Raw genomic sequence first — 17,199 nt, forward strand, 5'->3', positions numbered from 1 at the left:
AAAGTATCGACAGTTTAATATCTTATTATAAAAAACCTATTATAATATCTACTGTAATATGTATATCTAGCACTAATATAATTCTAATACAGAAAAGCTCTGTCATTTTTTATGACAAGGGTGGCTTAGACAACAGAGGTCTTTAAAAGGTTAAATTCTGGTAAAAATAAGAAATCTTTATAGGTCATGTCTATATTTATATCAGTACATTTCACTTTAATATGCATAATTTAAAGGCAAAATCATGAAAATTACCTCATGCTGGGACAACACATAAATTATAGAATGCAAAAGAGAGCTCAAGGCTTAATGCACAGCATGTACACAATCCACTGGCTTTTCAAATTATTTTCCAAAGATGTCAGCTAGATTCTTCGGCAATGAGTAACTACTGAGGTTTTTCTTTAACTTTTTTGTAAACTATAAAAGAAGAGCAGACTTGGGTACTTCACATAAACTTGTTTTTTAAAAGCACATTAGAAAAAGATGTGATGATCACTTTTTCCCTATTGTTTTTAGTACCCATTGTATCATGTATATGGTTTGTTTTAAAATAAAAACATTTTGCTAATAAAGCACTACTTTAAAATATGAATAATGTCCTCAGCAGGTTAGCATATGAATCATTTGTTTGCTTTAACCCCCTCAGTAAGAGAGCCATTAATAGGTTGTCACAGCCAGGAACCACTTTTGCCACAGAGGGAAGATCAATAAAAGCAAGCAGTGAAGACAGAACGTGTAAAGCATAAATATGGTTCCTTAAAAACACTCGCTACTTTATCATCTAATGTTCATGAAAGAAATCTGAATAAGTCAGGTGCCAGGCATCAGTTTGAATAAATATTTAAAGGTCAAGAAGATCTTTGAGAACCTATCATGTGAACATCTTTCTGAAAAATACTGTGCATATGTGAGCAACTGTGCTTCTAAATAACAGTCACTCCCTATTTCTCCCCAGGGCACAGTGAGGAGGATATGAAAAACATGCCTGATGTAAGGTACAGAGGAAAGATCTAACATTGGGAGTTAGAAGACCAAGGTTAATGTTCTAGCTGTTCCCACTTAATAACTGAGTAAACTAAGTCAGGTTATGTAATCTTTCTGAATAGCACTTTCCTCATGAGAAACATGAGGATACTGCAACTTCCCCAGCTTAATGTACACAGAACAAAGGAAATAAAGTGTGCTATAAACTACTGAGAACTACTCGAGGACACTAGGTGATTGAGCCAACTAATATTGATTGACTATATATTATGTTCCAGGCACTGTGCTGAAACAGGAAATATTCTAGTGGAGGAGATTTAAAGTGGATTAAATACTGGGAATGATAAAGGGGAAGATTATCATCATTGATGTTTCTATCTCTCTCTCCCTCTCCCTTCCTCTCTGAAATCAATAAAATTATATATTTTTTAAAAATGGTAAGGGGGAAGATAAAAAAAAAAACCCCACACACCTAGATACATAAAAAACCTTGGTTGGAGCACTTGATAACTTAAATGAAATGGACCAGTTCCCTGAAAGACACAATCTACCAAAACTCACACAAAAAGAAATAGATTAAAAAAAGAAGAAATAGATAATTTGAATAAATCTGTATCTTTTAACAAAATTGCATCAAAAAATAATAACCTTCCAAAACAGAAGGCCCAGACCCAGATGGTTCTGCTGGTTTATTCTACCAAATGTTTAAAGAAGAAATTATACAAATACTCTACAATCTGTTCCAAAAATAGAACCAGAGGAAATACTTCTTACTCATTCTATGAAGCCAGCATTATCCTAATACCAAAAACAGAAAAACAATCGCAATTGAAATGCTAGCAAGTTACTTTACAGATATAGACAAAATGATTCTAAAGTTTATATGGAAAGACAAAATACCCAATATAGCCAACATAATATTGAAGAATGACAAAGACTGAGGACACTACCTGACTTCAAACTGTACCCTGAAGTTACAATAATCCAGACAATGTGGTCTTGGTGAAAGACTAGACAAACAGATCCATGAAAAAGAACAGAGCTCCCAGAAATAGACCCCCTTAAATACAGTCAACTAGGCAAAGGCAATTCAATGGAGAAAGAGACAGTATTTTCAACAAGTGGTGTTGGAATAACTGGACATCCACATGCAGAAAACTGACTCTAGACCAGTGGTTCTCAACCTTTCTAATGCCACGACCCTTTAATACAGTTCCTCATGTTGTGGTGACCCCCAATTTCATTGTTACAAATTGAACATAATTAAAGCATAGTGATTAATCACAAAAACAATATGTAATTATATATGTGTTTTCCGATGGTCTTAGGTGACTCCTGTGAAAGGGTCGTTCGACCCCCAAAGGGGTCGCGACCCACAGGTTGAGAACCACTGCTAGACACAGACATTAAACTTTTCACAAAATTTAACTCAAATTTGATCACAAACATAAAATGTATAATGCAAAACTTCTAGAAAATAACATGGGGGGGGGGGGCGGAATCTAGATGACCTTGAATTTGGTGGTGAGTTTTTAAATACACCACCAACTGCATAGTCCATGAAAGAAAAAATTGGACAAATTGGACTGCATTAAAATTTAAAATCTTCTGCTTTGTGGAAGACACAGTTGAGAGAATGAAAAGACAAGCTGGGAGAAAATATTTCCAAACACATATCTGATAAAGAACTTGTATAAAAAATATACAAAGAACTTTTAAAACTCAATGATAACCCAACCCAACTAAAAAGTGGGCAAAAAGAACTAAACAGACACCTTACCAATGGAGATACACAGATGGCAAATGAGCACATGACAAGAAGCTCAACATTATTCATTAGGCACCGCAAATTAAAACAACAATGAGGCCACTGACCTATCAGGATGGTTAAAATCTAAAATGCCGGATTTATTGTTTTATAGCCCAGAATCTAGACTATCTTGTTTAATGTTCCAATATTCTTGGGAACAATGAGTATGCTGTTGCTCTAATTGGTATACAAATGTCAACTAAGTCAAAGTGGTTAGTAGAAATATGCTGTTGTCCTTATTTTTATTCCTCTGGCTACTTTTAAGCTTTTCTGTTAATCTTGGATTTTGAGCAATTATGATGTGCCTTGTAGTTTTCATAATGTTTTCTGAGTTTGAGATTACTTATTTGTTTACTAACAGTTCTCCATAAATTTGGAAAACTTTTAGCCAATATTTGTTCAAATATTTTTTTTCTGCTCCGACTCACTTTTTCAGGACTCCAAGTACACATATTTTGAACCATTTGAAAGTGTCTTACAGCTGATTGTTCAAGTTGATACTGTGGTTCACTTTATTCCTGATTCTTTTTACTCTAATATTTCATTCTGGAGAGTCTATATCACTATGTCTTCAAATTCACTAATCTTTTTGTTTGTTTGTTTTGGTGGTCTTATCTGCTAATTCTAATACCCATGACATATCTGGGTTTCGTTTTCCAATTTCTTTGCATACCTTGTAAGTTTTGATTCAATGTCATACACTGTAAATTGCACACTGTTGGGATCTGAATATCTTTGTATTCCTAAAAGTATTTCTAAGCTTTGTTCTGGGATGCAGTTAAATTATACTTGAAAATAGTTTAATCCTTTCAGGTCTTGCTTTTAAGATTTTCAAGGCATGACAAGCTTTGCTTAGTCTAGGCTTGTTTCCCACTATTGAGTAACTCTGAGCACTTTACCCAATGTTCTGTGAATTATGGTGTCTTCTAGTCTTCACTGGTGGGAAACACACTGTTGTTGACCCAGTGTGACTGCAAGTATTGTCCCTCTAATCCTTTCAGGTGGTTCTTTCCTTGGCTTAGGTAGTTTCGTCAGATCATGCTTGAGAGTGGCCTACTGCCTATCTCCAGAATTCTCTCTTGGTACTTGCCCTGCAAACTCTTGGTCTCTCTTGACTCTCAGCTCCACCTCTTTAAATCAATGAGTATATTGGAAACTGTGTTACTGCCTAGAAACTCTCTCAAAACATTACGCTACAGCAAACGGGGCTCACCTTGTTTATTTCCTGACTCTTAGAAATGACTGTCCTTTATTGCCCGATATCCAGTTTTTGAAAAACTACTAATTCATACATTTTGTCCATTTTTTGGTTGTTTCAAGCAGGAGAATAAATCCAGTCTCTGTTACTCCATCTTGGCCAGAAGTGGAATTCCTCCATCCTTGACTTTTATTTACTCTAGAAATATTTATTGAGTAGCTATTACATGCCACATGCCTCTGGGCTAAGTGGTGGTGATGGAGTACTAGGCAAAGCATAGTCTTATCTCCAAGGTCCTTCTGTACTAATAGGAAATAAAAATATTCTGATTTTTAGATATTTCCTACAATTCCATTTTTGGCCTTCTGCTTTTCTTGCTAATTAGCTTTCTCCTAAAGTTCATCAAGTTTCAAGAATTTAACTACCACTTCTATGTAGATGATTTTTAAGACTATAGGTCTCTTCCTATAAACTCCAGTCTTATATTCATCCACTGCTCATTGTTGGCGATGGGAAACTGATATCAGGGTATTATCTAGGTTCTTCTTGTATTTCCCTACATCTAACCTGTCAAAAAGTCAAGTAGATTCTATCAACCAAGTAATTTCCAAATCCATTTTCTACTATCCATTCTATGTAACTCAACTAACAAGCATTGAGTACCTATTACATTCTAGGTATGTCTATGCCTTCAGCCTTGATCCCTTCCCGTTTATCCTGTATAATATAGGCCGAGTGATCTTTCTGAAGAGAAACCTCATCCCATTATTCCTCTGCTTAAAATCCTTTAATGAGAATTTAATGATTTGAAAATAAAATCCAAAGTCCTTACCATGGTTTACAAAGCAATTAAGGGCACATTCCCTCCCTGTCTCTCAGTTTGGCTCCCTGACTCACCTTTATTCTTACCCTGTGTTCTAAGAATACTTAAACACAACTCTCCAAATGTATCATGTTTTACCTCAAATCCTTTGTATATATAGTTTACTATGCTTAGAAAAGTCCTATTTACTTTCCCTGATCCCTTTAGGCTCTTTAAGATTCGTTCAGACATCTCCTCCAGAAAATCTTTCCAAACTCCTCAATCTGTTTCAAATATATACTTATATTGGTACCCCTTCTGAATATATAATATATATTCAGAAACCCAACTCATTCTAATTTACTCAAAACAGACAATTATTGTAAAGGCATTGGGGTGTTTTAACGATCCAAGCAAAAGAATGCAGGTAAGCCTTAAGAGCTATAATGAGGGACTCAAATGCCATCCGGATTTCTCTCCATTGTCTCCTGGCCCAGTGTCTTGAGTCCTTCCCTTGTATCTTTTCTCTTCTCCATGAATCTTGTCTATTTTCCTCTCTGTGTGTCTGCTTCTTTTTCTTCTTCTCTCTGTAGATTAACTTTTTTGTTATTAGTTTAGTCCATATAATGGAAAAGTAGTTACTATCACCTCCTCAACATTGTACCTTATGTAATCCAGAGACCTGAAGAGAAACTTATTCATCTTTCTCAAGTTCAGTCCTAAAATTTCCAGTAAAGGACATTGACTGGCCCTGCTTAAGTCAGTTGTCCACCCTGAGTCAATCAGGTGGAGCCAGGGGGCAGGGTCATGCTTTCACATGGCTGTTCCTGCTGTAATCTCGTTGACTGCAAGTGGAGGGGTGTAAAAGTGGCAGTTGCTTTAGATGGAGTTCAGAGCACATAATCCTTAAGGGGGCCACTATTACTTGATTAGAGCCCTATGAATAGTTATATCAGAACATTTTCTATCTCTTTTATAAGAGTTATTTTAGGGCAAGAACTGTGTCTTTCATCCACATAGGCAATGACCAAACAGGGTAACATATAATTAATAAACTAACTAATAATAAACTTTTCAAAAGACTAGGGCCTGAAACAACTGAAAAAGCTTACATAATATAATGAGAAAGAGCATAAATTAGGAGGTAAGAGACTATTGTGTTTCATCCTTTGCCAACAGAAATTTTTTATAGTAGCCCTACCTACCTCAAAAGATTATGAACTTTAAATGAGAGAATACCTGTGAAAACATCTTGAAAAAATAAAAATCTGTATACAAATATAAGGTAGCACTATTACTACAGTAATCACAAATGTGCAGATAAAGAATTTAAGAACTAATATACCCTCCTGATTAGTGGGAAGTAACAACCACTGAGGGTAGAAAATAAGAATACAATCTCAATGAATGCCAATAAAACTCAAAATAAAGTGAAGATTTTTAAATATCAAAAGCCTTCAAAAATATGAATTTTAAAATAAAGAATAAAAGAACATATGCTTTTGCCAAGGGAAAATTAGATTTTATGTATTGTAATTTATGTATCAGAAAGTGTGGTTAAAGTTCAACATAAAGCAAAATGCATATACTGAAAGAGAAGCCACTTTTGGCTTCAGGATTTCATTTTTTTTCTAATCTACTTGGTGAACTAAAGTATTCCTGCCTTATTGAGATATTGCTTCACATGTTATTAAAAACCTTATGACTAATGCATTTTAAAATGGATATAAGAGAAGTAGTCTACTGGTATATCAAAAGAATTATTCAACAATGACAAGGATCAAATGAGATAATAGATGTCAGGAGACATTCTAAATGATAAGGAACTAAGTGATTAGAGACTACTGAATGCAGTAGTTTTTATCAGCAAAGGCCCAGATGCTTCATATTGGGTGGAAAGAAGAGCTTGCAAAGTCTTAAAAGAGAGCTGACAGGGAAATTCTTGATTGGATAGAAATCATTAGAAAATTATAAAGACCAATGGCATCGAATTACTATTTGATTTCGTGTGTGTGTGTGTGTGTGTGTGTGTGTGTGTGTGTGTCTATATTGCATGAAGTGATGGAAGGCAAAATGGACTCTAAGGTTCATTCTTGCTGTTTCCCTAAGAATGTTCACATATTTTTCTAAAAATATATTTTAATGTATTTTTAATGTTCTCCTTTTGATGAAGTTGGAAAGGTTCAGGTGTTTTTGCTGGTGAGAACAAGCTGAAATGACGTTTCCTACAAAAGCTATGGATACAAAGCCAGCTAGAATCTAGAGTAGGGGATGAGCTTTGGATGTAAAGAAAACTTTAGGATGAGTTAGAAAACGTAAGTAACAACTAATAATTAAGAAATGCCTATAATAACGTAATTTCTAGGTTATCTTTTTTTAAAAAAAATATATTCCCATTGATTTCAGAAAGGAAGGGAGAGGGAGAGACAGAAACATTAATGATGAGAGAGAATCATTGATCGGCTGTTTCCTGCACACCCCCTACCAGGGATCAAGCCTGAAACCTGGGCATGTGCCCTGACTAGGAATCAAATCATGTTCTCCTGGTTCATAGGTCGACACTCAACCACTGAACCACACAAGCCAGGCTAGGTTACCTTTTTTTTTGTCTCTAAAAAGTATAAGCAGATGGAAAAAATAGTAATTCTTCCTAGTTTTAGCACACTAACAGGAAGCTTGGGTATCTAAATGCCAAGGTAACTGAACATCTGAAGGCTGCATGCCTTAACTGAAGCTCACAAGTGTGTGCCAAACAAACCTATACCACTGGAGTGCTAGGAAGAGTCAAGATGAGAGTCATAAATCAGATATTTAGCTCATGCCAAAAATTAGCTGCAATATGCTTGAGACATATTTAAACACTAGCTCAGTTGCTATCATTTACATATAACTAAATATTAGTTGAACCTGATCAACAGTGAATTTCCCCCACTTTTAACTCACCTGTAAGATTCTTTGCAAGATTGATGGAAGTGCAATAAATGCTGCCATGCTGTTTAGAACTTGCATGGTCAAAGATTTCAGAGCTGTTGTAATAAAATGTTGATATTAAGGTTAATTTAGAATAAGAGTGTTTGGTTTTTCCTACAAATCAGTGGAAAATAGATTTATATAGCCTCCTGGAAACTTAGCTAACCAGGGCCAGTTTGATACTTTAAAGTTTAATTACTGCAAAGCTACTATTATTCAAGACAAATGACATAAATGGTGCCATGGAAAGCAATGAACTGAAAGATGAAATCAACACTACAATATCATTTCATTAAGATATATAATAAGAATATGGTACTGGGAAAAAGTATCACAATGTTAGTTTTTAGCAGATAAAAATTGGGTGGTAGTATAGATGGCTCTGATGAACTTACCTTCAGAGTGTAGGTGAGGTGTGGCTGAACTGGACAGCTTCTGAGGGGCCATCATTGCCTCCAATAAGGGAAACCAGAGTGCCTACAATGTCAGAGCAAACCAAAGGAAAACAAAAGTGCTGCAATTTTTAAAAAATATATTTTTAATTAATTTTGAGAGAGAGAGGAAGGGAGAGGGAGAGAGAGAAATATTGCCTCCTGCACACACCCTACCAGGGATTAAGCTGGCAACTCGGGCATGTGCTCTGACTGGGAATAGAACCGGGAACCTTTAGGTGCACTGGATGATGCCCAACCAATTGAGCCACACCAGCCAGGGCAAAAGTGCTGTTATTTTTACGAATAAGTAACATCAGCATAGTGTTTCACAGGCTGAAATGTACTTCTCACATACATTTATTGGTAAAAATTAGAAAAAGAAAAGATGGGACACTTGAATGGGAAAAGATAAGACAATAAAAAGCACGGACCATAGCTAAAACAGATACTTTTATCATGCATCCTGGAAAAACAAGGAAGCTGAAGTTAAGCAAGGTTAGACCTCAGGACTGTAATCTTTGGTGTCTCAGGAGAGAGTAGGTTTAAAGGAACCAGGGCAGAGCCTCCTGCTAGGTTATTATATACTCTGGCATAACTGCATCACTAACAAAGTCTAAATAACCCTCTGTACTGCAGAAAAGAACAGAGAACACCCCACAGCTACCCTTGCCCAATTTCTCTTCAGCTATATCAAGCAACATAAATGAATAAAGATTATCCAAAGGTTTTTCTTATATAAAGTATTATTTTGTATTTCCTTAGTCATTACAGACCAATAAGTGGAAGTTAACATTATTTCAATTAACTTTTTCAACCACATCATAAGTTAATAGATCTATCATTTATTTATTCCTAATACATGTTGACACTGTATTAAATGCTTGACATACATTTAAGAAATTAAAGATTGAAAAAGAAAAAGAAAATGAAGCTTAGAAAACTTAACTTGCCAAAGATCACACTGCCAAAACATTGGTAGTATGACTCCAAATTCTGTGCTATTCCTTAAGAAATATCTTTATCATCAGAAATCAAACTAATACATTTTAAAATTTCAAACATGTTTTCTAGATGGATAATGATTTACAAAGGCCTTGACCCAGTCTCTAGGGGGATTATAATCCTGTAAACATCCAAGTGGCAGAGCAGGACAAGAATGGTTATCTACAGAAGAGGGCATGTTCTCACCCATCCAACACTGTGGAGCTTACATGTCAATGGAGATATGGGAGCCTGTTAAGGGACAGGCTCAGGGCCCAATGACTTTCCTACTGGTTACCTCCCACTAAGGAGCTTTACTAGGAAGCCCTTATCTGCCCCCATTTGAGGTTTTCTAAGGCCAGGGTTTTTTTTATACTGCTGACTTTTTATATATTTCTTCAAATTCTTAAGATACTGGCTTGAGCCATGTTATATACCAGCAATTCTTTATTTTATTTTATCTAGTACTTATGACCTTTAATCTTGTATTTTATTGTTTGTCCTTTCTTTTTTTAAAATTGAGGTAACATTTGTTAATAACATTATATAAATGTCAGGTGTACAATACTATAATTCAATATCTGTATACTCTATTGTGTGCTTACTACCGAAAGTCTAGTTTCCATCTGTCACCATATATTTCACCCCATTTACCCATTTTGCTCCCTTTGGTAACCTCCAATCAGTTGTCTGTATCTATGAGTTTATTTTGTTTGTTTGTTTATTACTAAATTTACTTAGCTCATCTTTTAGTTGCCTATTTTAACTTGTTTTTTTATAATCACATAATTTATTTATGTGTATGTTATGGTCTTTTAATTTAATTGTATGTGGCATACCTAATTTTGACTTTTTGTTTTTTTATATTATATTTAGAAATTTTATTTATAAATTTCCTTATTGAATCCAGACAAGTTAGAAGAATTACTTTTTAAAAGGTTATTTTATTCTTGATTTATAAATGGCACACCCCGGGAAAGCATGGATGTAGAGATAATAGCCATGGATGTGTTCACAACCTAAATAGAAGAGTTATTCTTCTTCAATTAAATCTCCACATTAACCCTAAATATATGGTAAATACCTTTTCAATATTTTACCTCTCTTGCTCTTTAATATTTTTCTTAATTTTTTTTAACTTGGAAAAATGAAAACCTACAGGCTAAAATAACAATCCATGAAAGTGACAATCCTAAACCCTGAGGGCAACACAACTAAACTGGAATTACTTTCCCTTATTATATAGTAAATAGCTTTCTTTTCAGGGATTATATGCAAAGCAAGCCATGTTCTTTGTTATATCTAATCAGTAGACAGTGATATAGCAGCATACAGTAAATAGCCAGACATACAAAGATAGGACAGGTAGACATTCTACTTGGGAAATGACTGTCAACCCAACTTCCTGTGGTCAAACTTAAGAAAATACTCCATAATATTGAATTTTCAGAAGAAACTTTTAGAAAGAGATATTATAGACAGTTCACAATCAAGCTTTTGGATACTTCAACTTTTCTAATTATTTTAGGGTCTGCAGCAATAGCTCTGGTTCTCACACTCTCCAAAACAAAACAAAACAAATCAAAACAAAGAGAAACAAGGCAAAACAATTATTAAAAATCCCCCAAACTTAAAGTTTGGTATTATGTAAAAGCAGTCTAGCATTTTCACAAAAATACTATTTCCATAAAAGCAAACATTCTGTTATGAAACTTGTTCAGAAATGAAGCAGAAACCAGTTTTGGGGGATTAGGGTGGTGGTAGAGAGTGGTGTGAGAGTGTGTGTGTGTGTGTCTAAGAGAGGGAGAGCCAGACAGACTTCCCTTATAGACAGACTTCTCTTACATGCAGCCAGAAAATGGTATAATTATAATCCTAGAGAAGTGAAAATTTCAAAGAATAGAAAAAATCTAACATCCAATATCTTTAACAAATTCCATCACATTTTTTGATCAAAAAAATAAATAAATTTCCCTTTTGTCATATTAAAGGAAGCCTTGTTCCTGCCTTTAAGAGACACAGAGTTCAAATATAGTCAAAATAATCCCTACTGTTCTGGAGGCATGGATTTTATATCTAATTCTACCATTAATATATGTGAATCTGGACATATTTCAGGTGATGTGAACCTGAACAGCTCTATTTATAAAACATAGTTGTCATTTCCCTCAAAATTTCCATGAGAAGAAGAGTATCAAATAGATATTAAAGAAGAGATGGAAGGACTGAAATTTTAAAAAGGCTTGTATCAAATATGTATAAACGTAGACTTAACAATTTTACCCTTTTTTGTTTTTCTATCAAAATATCACCAAAATACAGCCGGCTAACCATAAGATAAATGAAAATAAAAACGCGGATGGAAAAATCATGGCAAAAGGACTGGTGTAAATCCTGTTATCCATTTGAATAAAGATTAAACAACCATGAGAATTATGGATTCAGAGAAGAGTGTATTATTAACCTTAATAAGGTAAAATAACATAACTAGTTAAAATTAAGATGGTTGGACAAGAGAGGTTAGAGGAAGTATGAATTCATGCAAATTTCCTTACTGGCTTGGAATCATAGATATTATAAAAACTGAAATGTAATTATAAACATAATAATTCCAATCTATTACAATTCAGATTTTTTAAACTTCAGTGAGATTTATTAAGAGGTAGTATGGTGAAGAAATATTTGAAATTCACCAATTCCTCAGTTTTACATATGCTTCCTAAATGAGACTGAATTTTACATTTATTTTAAAAGCAAGCATTATTTGATCCAATTTTTCTAAAATTATGTTAACCTAGACAGATAAAAAATATCTAGAGTGATAGTCACCAAATGATAATGATTATTTCTGGGTGATAGGACGGACACAGGTAATTTTTAAAAACATCCTTCTGCATAACTTTCTGTATTGCAGGATTTTAAAAAATGATGGATATATATCTTTTACACAAAAAAGTTTTTTAATAAACAAAAAAGCACCTATATTATGTAAATGTGCTTGTTCCATTTCCAGTCAGGGCACATGCCTGAGTTTTGGGCTGGAACCCGAGTGGGGGTGTGTGTGTGTAGGAGGCAGCCGATCAATGATTCTCTCTCACCACTGATGTTTGTATCTCTCTCTCCCTCTCCCTTCCTCTTTGAAATCAATAAAAATATATTTTAAAAAACATAAAGGAGAAATTTACCCATCTCATAAGAAAACATCAAGTTTATTATTTCCATTGTAACACACGTGGCTAACTATATGTGAAACATTTACCTGCTTCCCATTTCAGACTACCAGGCAGTGAGAAAAAGCCAGGTGGTGTTAAGCCATAGACCACAGCCTGGAGGGGCAGGCACCAGAGGAGTTATGTCATATCATGTTGTCGACTTTACTTCTTAAGACTACTGCAGAATTTTGCTGTCAAGTCACATCTCATCTCCTTAGTTTCTGCTTTCCTGCTGTAACTCCCACTTGCACAAGTGCTCCACTATTCCTCCTTCAGTTCTGTGTTCTCCCCTTTGCACTCTGGAATCTGGTACAGCCGTGCTTCCACCCTGGGTTGCACAGTGGAATCATGGGGGAAGTTTACAACATACTGATGACTGGGTCACAGCCACAGGGACGTTAATTTAATTGACCTGGGTGCAATCTGAGTGCTGGGATTTTTCAAAGCTCCCTAGGTGACTCTATGGTGCAAGCAAGGTTGAGAACTACTGTGTCATAATCTTCTTTGACCTTTTCCAGCTTTCTCTGTATCCCTGAGGGTTTTCTTCCAGTTCTTCATGCTCACTTTCTTCCATGGGGAATGGAAGAGATGATAAATGATGACATATCCACAATACCACTACATGGGATACACAAAACCTCAGTCCAAAAAGAACAAGGACATCTAGTATTCACACAGTTAAGTTCTGCAACACAGCCAAATGTAAGGATATAGAGCCCTTTGATAGAACAAAGGACAGACACTCCTCATGACAACTTTGGGAGTCTTATACTCCTGGGAGCACTAAATAGTGATTAAAATCAGTTGAATTCAACTCAGGTAGCTGAAAGGGCAATAGAAATAGGATTAATTCCTAGTTTCAGGCCAGAACAGACTTTTAAATGCCTAAGTAATCATTCTCCTACCTCTCTTTGCTGCTGGTTCAAATTATGTGAATTTCTCTGGCAAAGGGCAATTGTCTCTACCATGGTCTCTTCCACATCCTTCAATGAGGGATCCTCTCTGGTAGCTAGATTCAGAAAAATTGTTAACATCACTTAAGAATATATTAATGATAATCTCAAATTTCTGTACACTGAACTCCACTGACAATTAGCATCACAAAGCCACATGGTTTATTTGCTTTCCTATTATGATCCCTTAAAAACAAAATAAAATTGGGACCAATGTTAAAGTCGATAAACAGTATTTATGCAGGACAATTTACTTAATACATTTATTACTTAATAAATGCCGTTTATTAGGAAGCATTTTTAAAACCATGGGGTAAATAAAAAAGAAATTGTAAATTACACTCAAGAACTTACTTTCACCTTGATGTGTTATTTCTTGAAGTTTGCTTTGTAGTCTCTAGGAGGTAAAAGGAACACTTTAATTTCTAATCCACCAAATAATTAAACTGACACTTTTTAAAGAAAAACCCAGGAAACAACAAAGTTATTAGGAATGGTCCCTGTCATTCCAAAGAGAATTCTGGTGTATATAGAATGCATAGCTAGCAGTATATCAAGTGTCACTTATTTTGCTCCACTTATGCTTCTGTTGTGCTACCTACATAGTCATCATTGACATCTCTGAGGCACAGTAATGAGGATCAGAATGTATCCATGCTTTGAGATAAGAAAGGACATGACAAGTCTAACTCCACAGCATGGGGCACAGCCTTGAATGTGAGATATCTTAAATATGCAGTTATAGTGTCCACTGCTCTACTGAATTCTAGATCCTCAGATACTGATATTGCAAAGGCTTCTGAATATACACCGAAGCTGACTTTAATATAGCTTTCTACCAAAAATTTGCTCCTGTTCTTGAGGTCCCTTATAGGTTAATTTTAAGCTAAAAATCATAGAATCATCATTAACCACTCCCTCTCATTCACTTTATACTGTATTTAAATGATCAGTAAGTTCTCAAATTCATGTCCTCTTCTCTCTCCACCACCGCTGCCACACATGGCTTAGGCCCTGGCCCCTCAAGACACTATGCTAAGTGTAATATCCCTGAAGACACTATGCTAAGTGTAATAAGCTAGACCCAACAAGACAAATACTGTATTATTCTACTTATATGCAGTATCTCGAGTAATTAAAGTCATATTGTTTAAAAGTAGAATGGTGGTTTCCAGGGGCAGGGGGGTAGGGAGGAATGGAGAGTAATTGTCTAATGGGTTTGTGAGAAGTTAAAAATATTCTGGAGATGGATGGTAGTGATGGCTGCACAGCAATGTAAATATACATAATGCCACTGAATGGTAAATTTCATGTTATGTATATGTTACAATTAAAAGAATGAAAAAAAATTTTTTTTTCAAAATTTGATAGAACACCAAACTGTTGCTAAAAATGTGAAGCAACCAAAGCACATTTGGTAGGACGTAAAATGGAAAGAGGTCTGATAATGTCTTACAAAATTAAACCTATACGTATCCAGTGATCCAGCAATTCACTCCTTGGTAATGATTCTAGGGAAATGGAAACATTTGTGTACAAAAGTGATTATAGAAGCTTTATTCATAATAGCCAAAAACTAGAACTAGCCCAAGTGTCAATCAATAGAAGAATGGATAAACTGTGGTCTATTCATACAATTATATTACTCACAGTCAATGGGACAAACTACTGATACATCCAATAACAGAGACAAATCTCAAACACATTATGCTGAAGCAAGAGGGCTTATATAAGAAAACCTATTAAATGATTCCATTAATATGAATGAATAAAAAAGGTAAAACTAACCCATGGTGGTAAAAAAAAATTAGAAGAGTGGTTATTTCTGGGGGAATGGGAATTGAAATTGACTGAAGAAGCATGAGGGAAATTTCTGGTAATATTCTCCATCTTGTTAGGTACTAGGATTAGACAGGTGTGTGCATTTGTCAAAACTCATCAAATAGTACTTTTAAGACTTCTGTATTTTGTTGTATGTAAATTTTACCTTTAAAAAGTACCACACAGAAATACTGAACTCTAATCAGTGACAGGCATGATAAAAATATTGAGGTAAAATGTACTATTGCCTGCAACTTACTTTGAAACATAATAAATTAAAATGGATTGATGAAAATTTATGCAATATTATATGTCAATTATATTTCAAAAAAGAGATAGACTAATGCAGTGAATAGAGGGACACATTGAAACATGACAAAGCAAATATAGTAAAATGCTACCTTAAGCATTATTGAAAAGGCACCATGAACATCTCCTTTCTTTTCTAATAGATAGGCAGTGACTTCATGAAGTTGATACTTCTGGGTAATCTAGAAAAGAAGAAAGATAAAGATTTGTGTTCACGAATCTTGCTTGTGAAGTGAGAGGTCCTATTAAAAATGAAACAACCCCAACATGATACTAATTAATGAATCCATATCTTGGTATTATGCTACTTTACAGTATAATATGCAAATACTTGACTTTTGGTCTTATAGTGCCCTATTTTTTATTCTGACTAGACCAAGTGCATTCATTTCCCCCGCCCCCTTATTTATTTAAAAAATTGTTATGCACACAAATGAGGAATATCCATTGGAGAAAAGGCAACACATATTGTATTATTACATAAGTAGTAATAATATAAACCAGAAATTGATAAGTATAATTATACACAAAGTATTTAGAACAAAATGACAATGAAAACACTATGTATCAATCTGTGGGCTCTAAATAAAAATTAAAAAACTAAGAGGGTCTAATAAGTAAAAAAGAAATACCAATTAAGCTTAAACAAAAGAAAATAATGCCATCGAAAGAAACAATAGATTTAACAAATCCAAAATTATTCTTTGAAAAGATTTATAAAAATGGCATTTTTAAAAGATAACCATGTTTCTGAATGTGAAGACAATACTATAAGATGTCAATCTTCCCCAAATTAATCTATAAATTCAATGTACTCTTTTCATCAACATTCCAGAAGAATTTTTTTTAAAGGAACCTGACAATCTGATTCTTAAATTGATGTAGAATAGTAGGAGGTCAAGAGTAGCCAAAGAGTTTTAAAGAAAAACTTAATGAGAAGCCTTATTTTAAACCTATATTAATAAAATATGTGGTATGAGTATAAGAAAACACAAATAATCAAAGGAACAGAACAGAATCCACAAACAGATCCATGTACATTTGGAAGTTGGTGTATGACAGTATCACATCATAAATCAGTGAGGAAAGCACAATAAAATGCCACATGGACCATTAGCCATCCACATGAAAAAATATAAATCCCTCTCTTGATCTGTATACAAAAATAAATTCCAGATGGATTAAAAGCCTAAATGTAAAAAGCTAACCTATAAAATTCATAAAAGAGGACAGCCTTTATGCCATCAAAGTCAATAGGAAAAGACTGATACCAAAAAAAATTAAAAATTAAAGGAAAAGACTGATAAATTAAAAGGAAGTCACTAAGCCCTGGCTGGGTGGCTCAGTTGTTTGGAGCAAAAGGTTGTGGGTTCGACTCCCAGCCAGGGTACATACCTAGATTGCAGGTTTGGTCCCTGCAGGACATGTGCAGGAGGTAACCCATCAATATTTCTCTCTCACATCAATGTTTCCCTCTCCCCACCCCCTTCCTTTCTCTCTAAAGTCAATTTTAAAAAAACAACAACATATCCCTGAGTGAGAATTTAAAAAGTCACTAAAAACCAAGTTGAAAGATATGCCCTAGACACTGAAAGAAGACATCAACATATAAAATCAGCACAAGATTAGAGATCTAGAAATTAAAAATAACTTCTATAAACCAGTAAGAGAAGGGCAAACAGCTGGGAAAATTATAGGAATAGATAATTCAGAGAAAATAAA

General features: G+C 34.5%; 1 protein-coding gene across 3 annotated transcripts in view; it reads right to left on the reverse strand.

Moving 5' to 3' along the window:
• The window catches only part of VPS8 (VPS8 subunit of CORVET complex), a 245,328-nt gene that overhangs the window by 69,753 nt on the left and 158,376 nt on the right, over positions 1-17,199 (reverse strand). For all 3 annotated transcript variants that reach the window (XM_070406658.1, XM_070406657.1, XM_070406659.1), the window contains 5 exons: positions 15,570-15,659; positions 13,702-13,744; positions 13,300-13,403; positions 8,163-8,244; positions 7,741-7,823 (listed from right to left, as the gene is read on the reverse strand). In XM_070406658.1, coding sequence (XP_070262759.1) covers positions 7,741-7,823; positions 8,163-8,244; positions 13,300-13,403; positions 13,702-13,744; positions 15,570-15,659 — 402 coding nt within the window. The remainder of the gene's footprint in view (positions 1-7,740; positions 7,824-8,162; positions 8,245-13,299; positions 13,404-13,701; positions 13,745-15,569; positions 15,660-17,199) is intronic.

Source organism: Myotis yumanensis, unplaced genomic scaffold (assembly GCF_028538775.1).
Source record: "Myotis yumanensis isolate MYYU_CA2020_CCGP unplaced genomic scaffold, mMyoYum1.0.hap1 SCAF_2, whole genome shotgun sequence".
Taxonomy (NCBI): Eukaryota; Metazoa; Chordata; class Mammalia; order Chiroptera; family Vespertilionidae; genus Myotis; species Myotis yumanensis.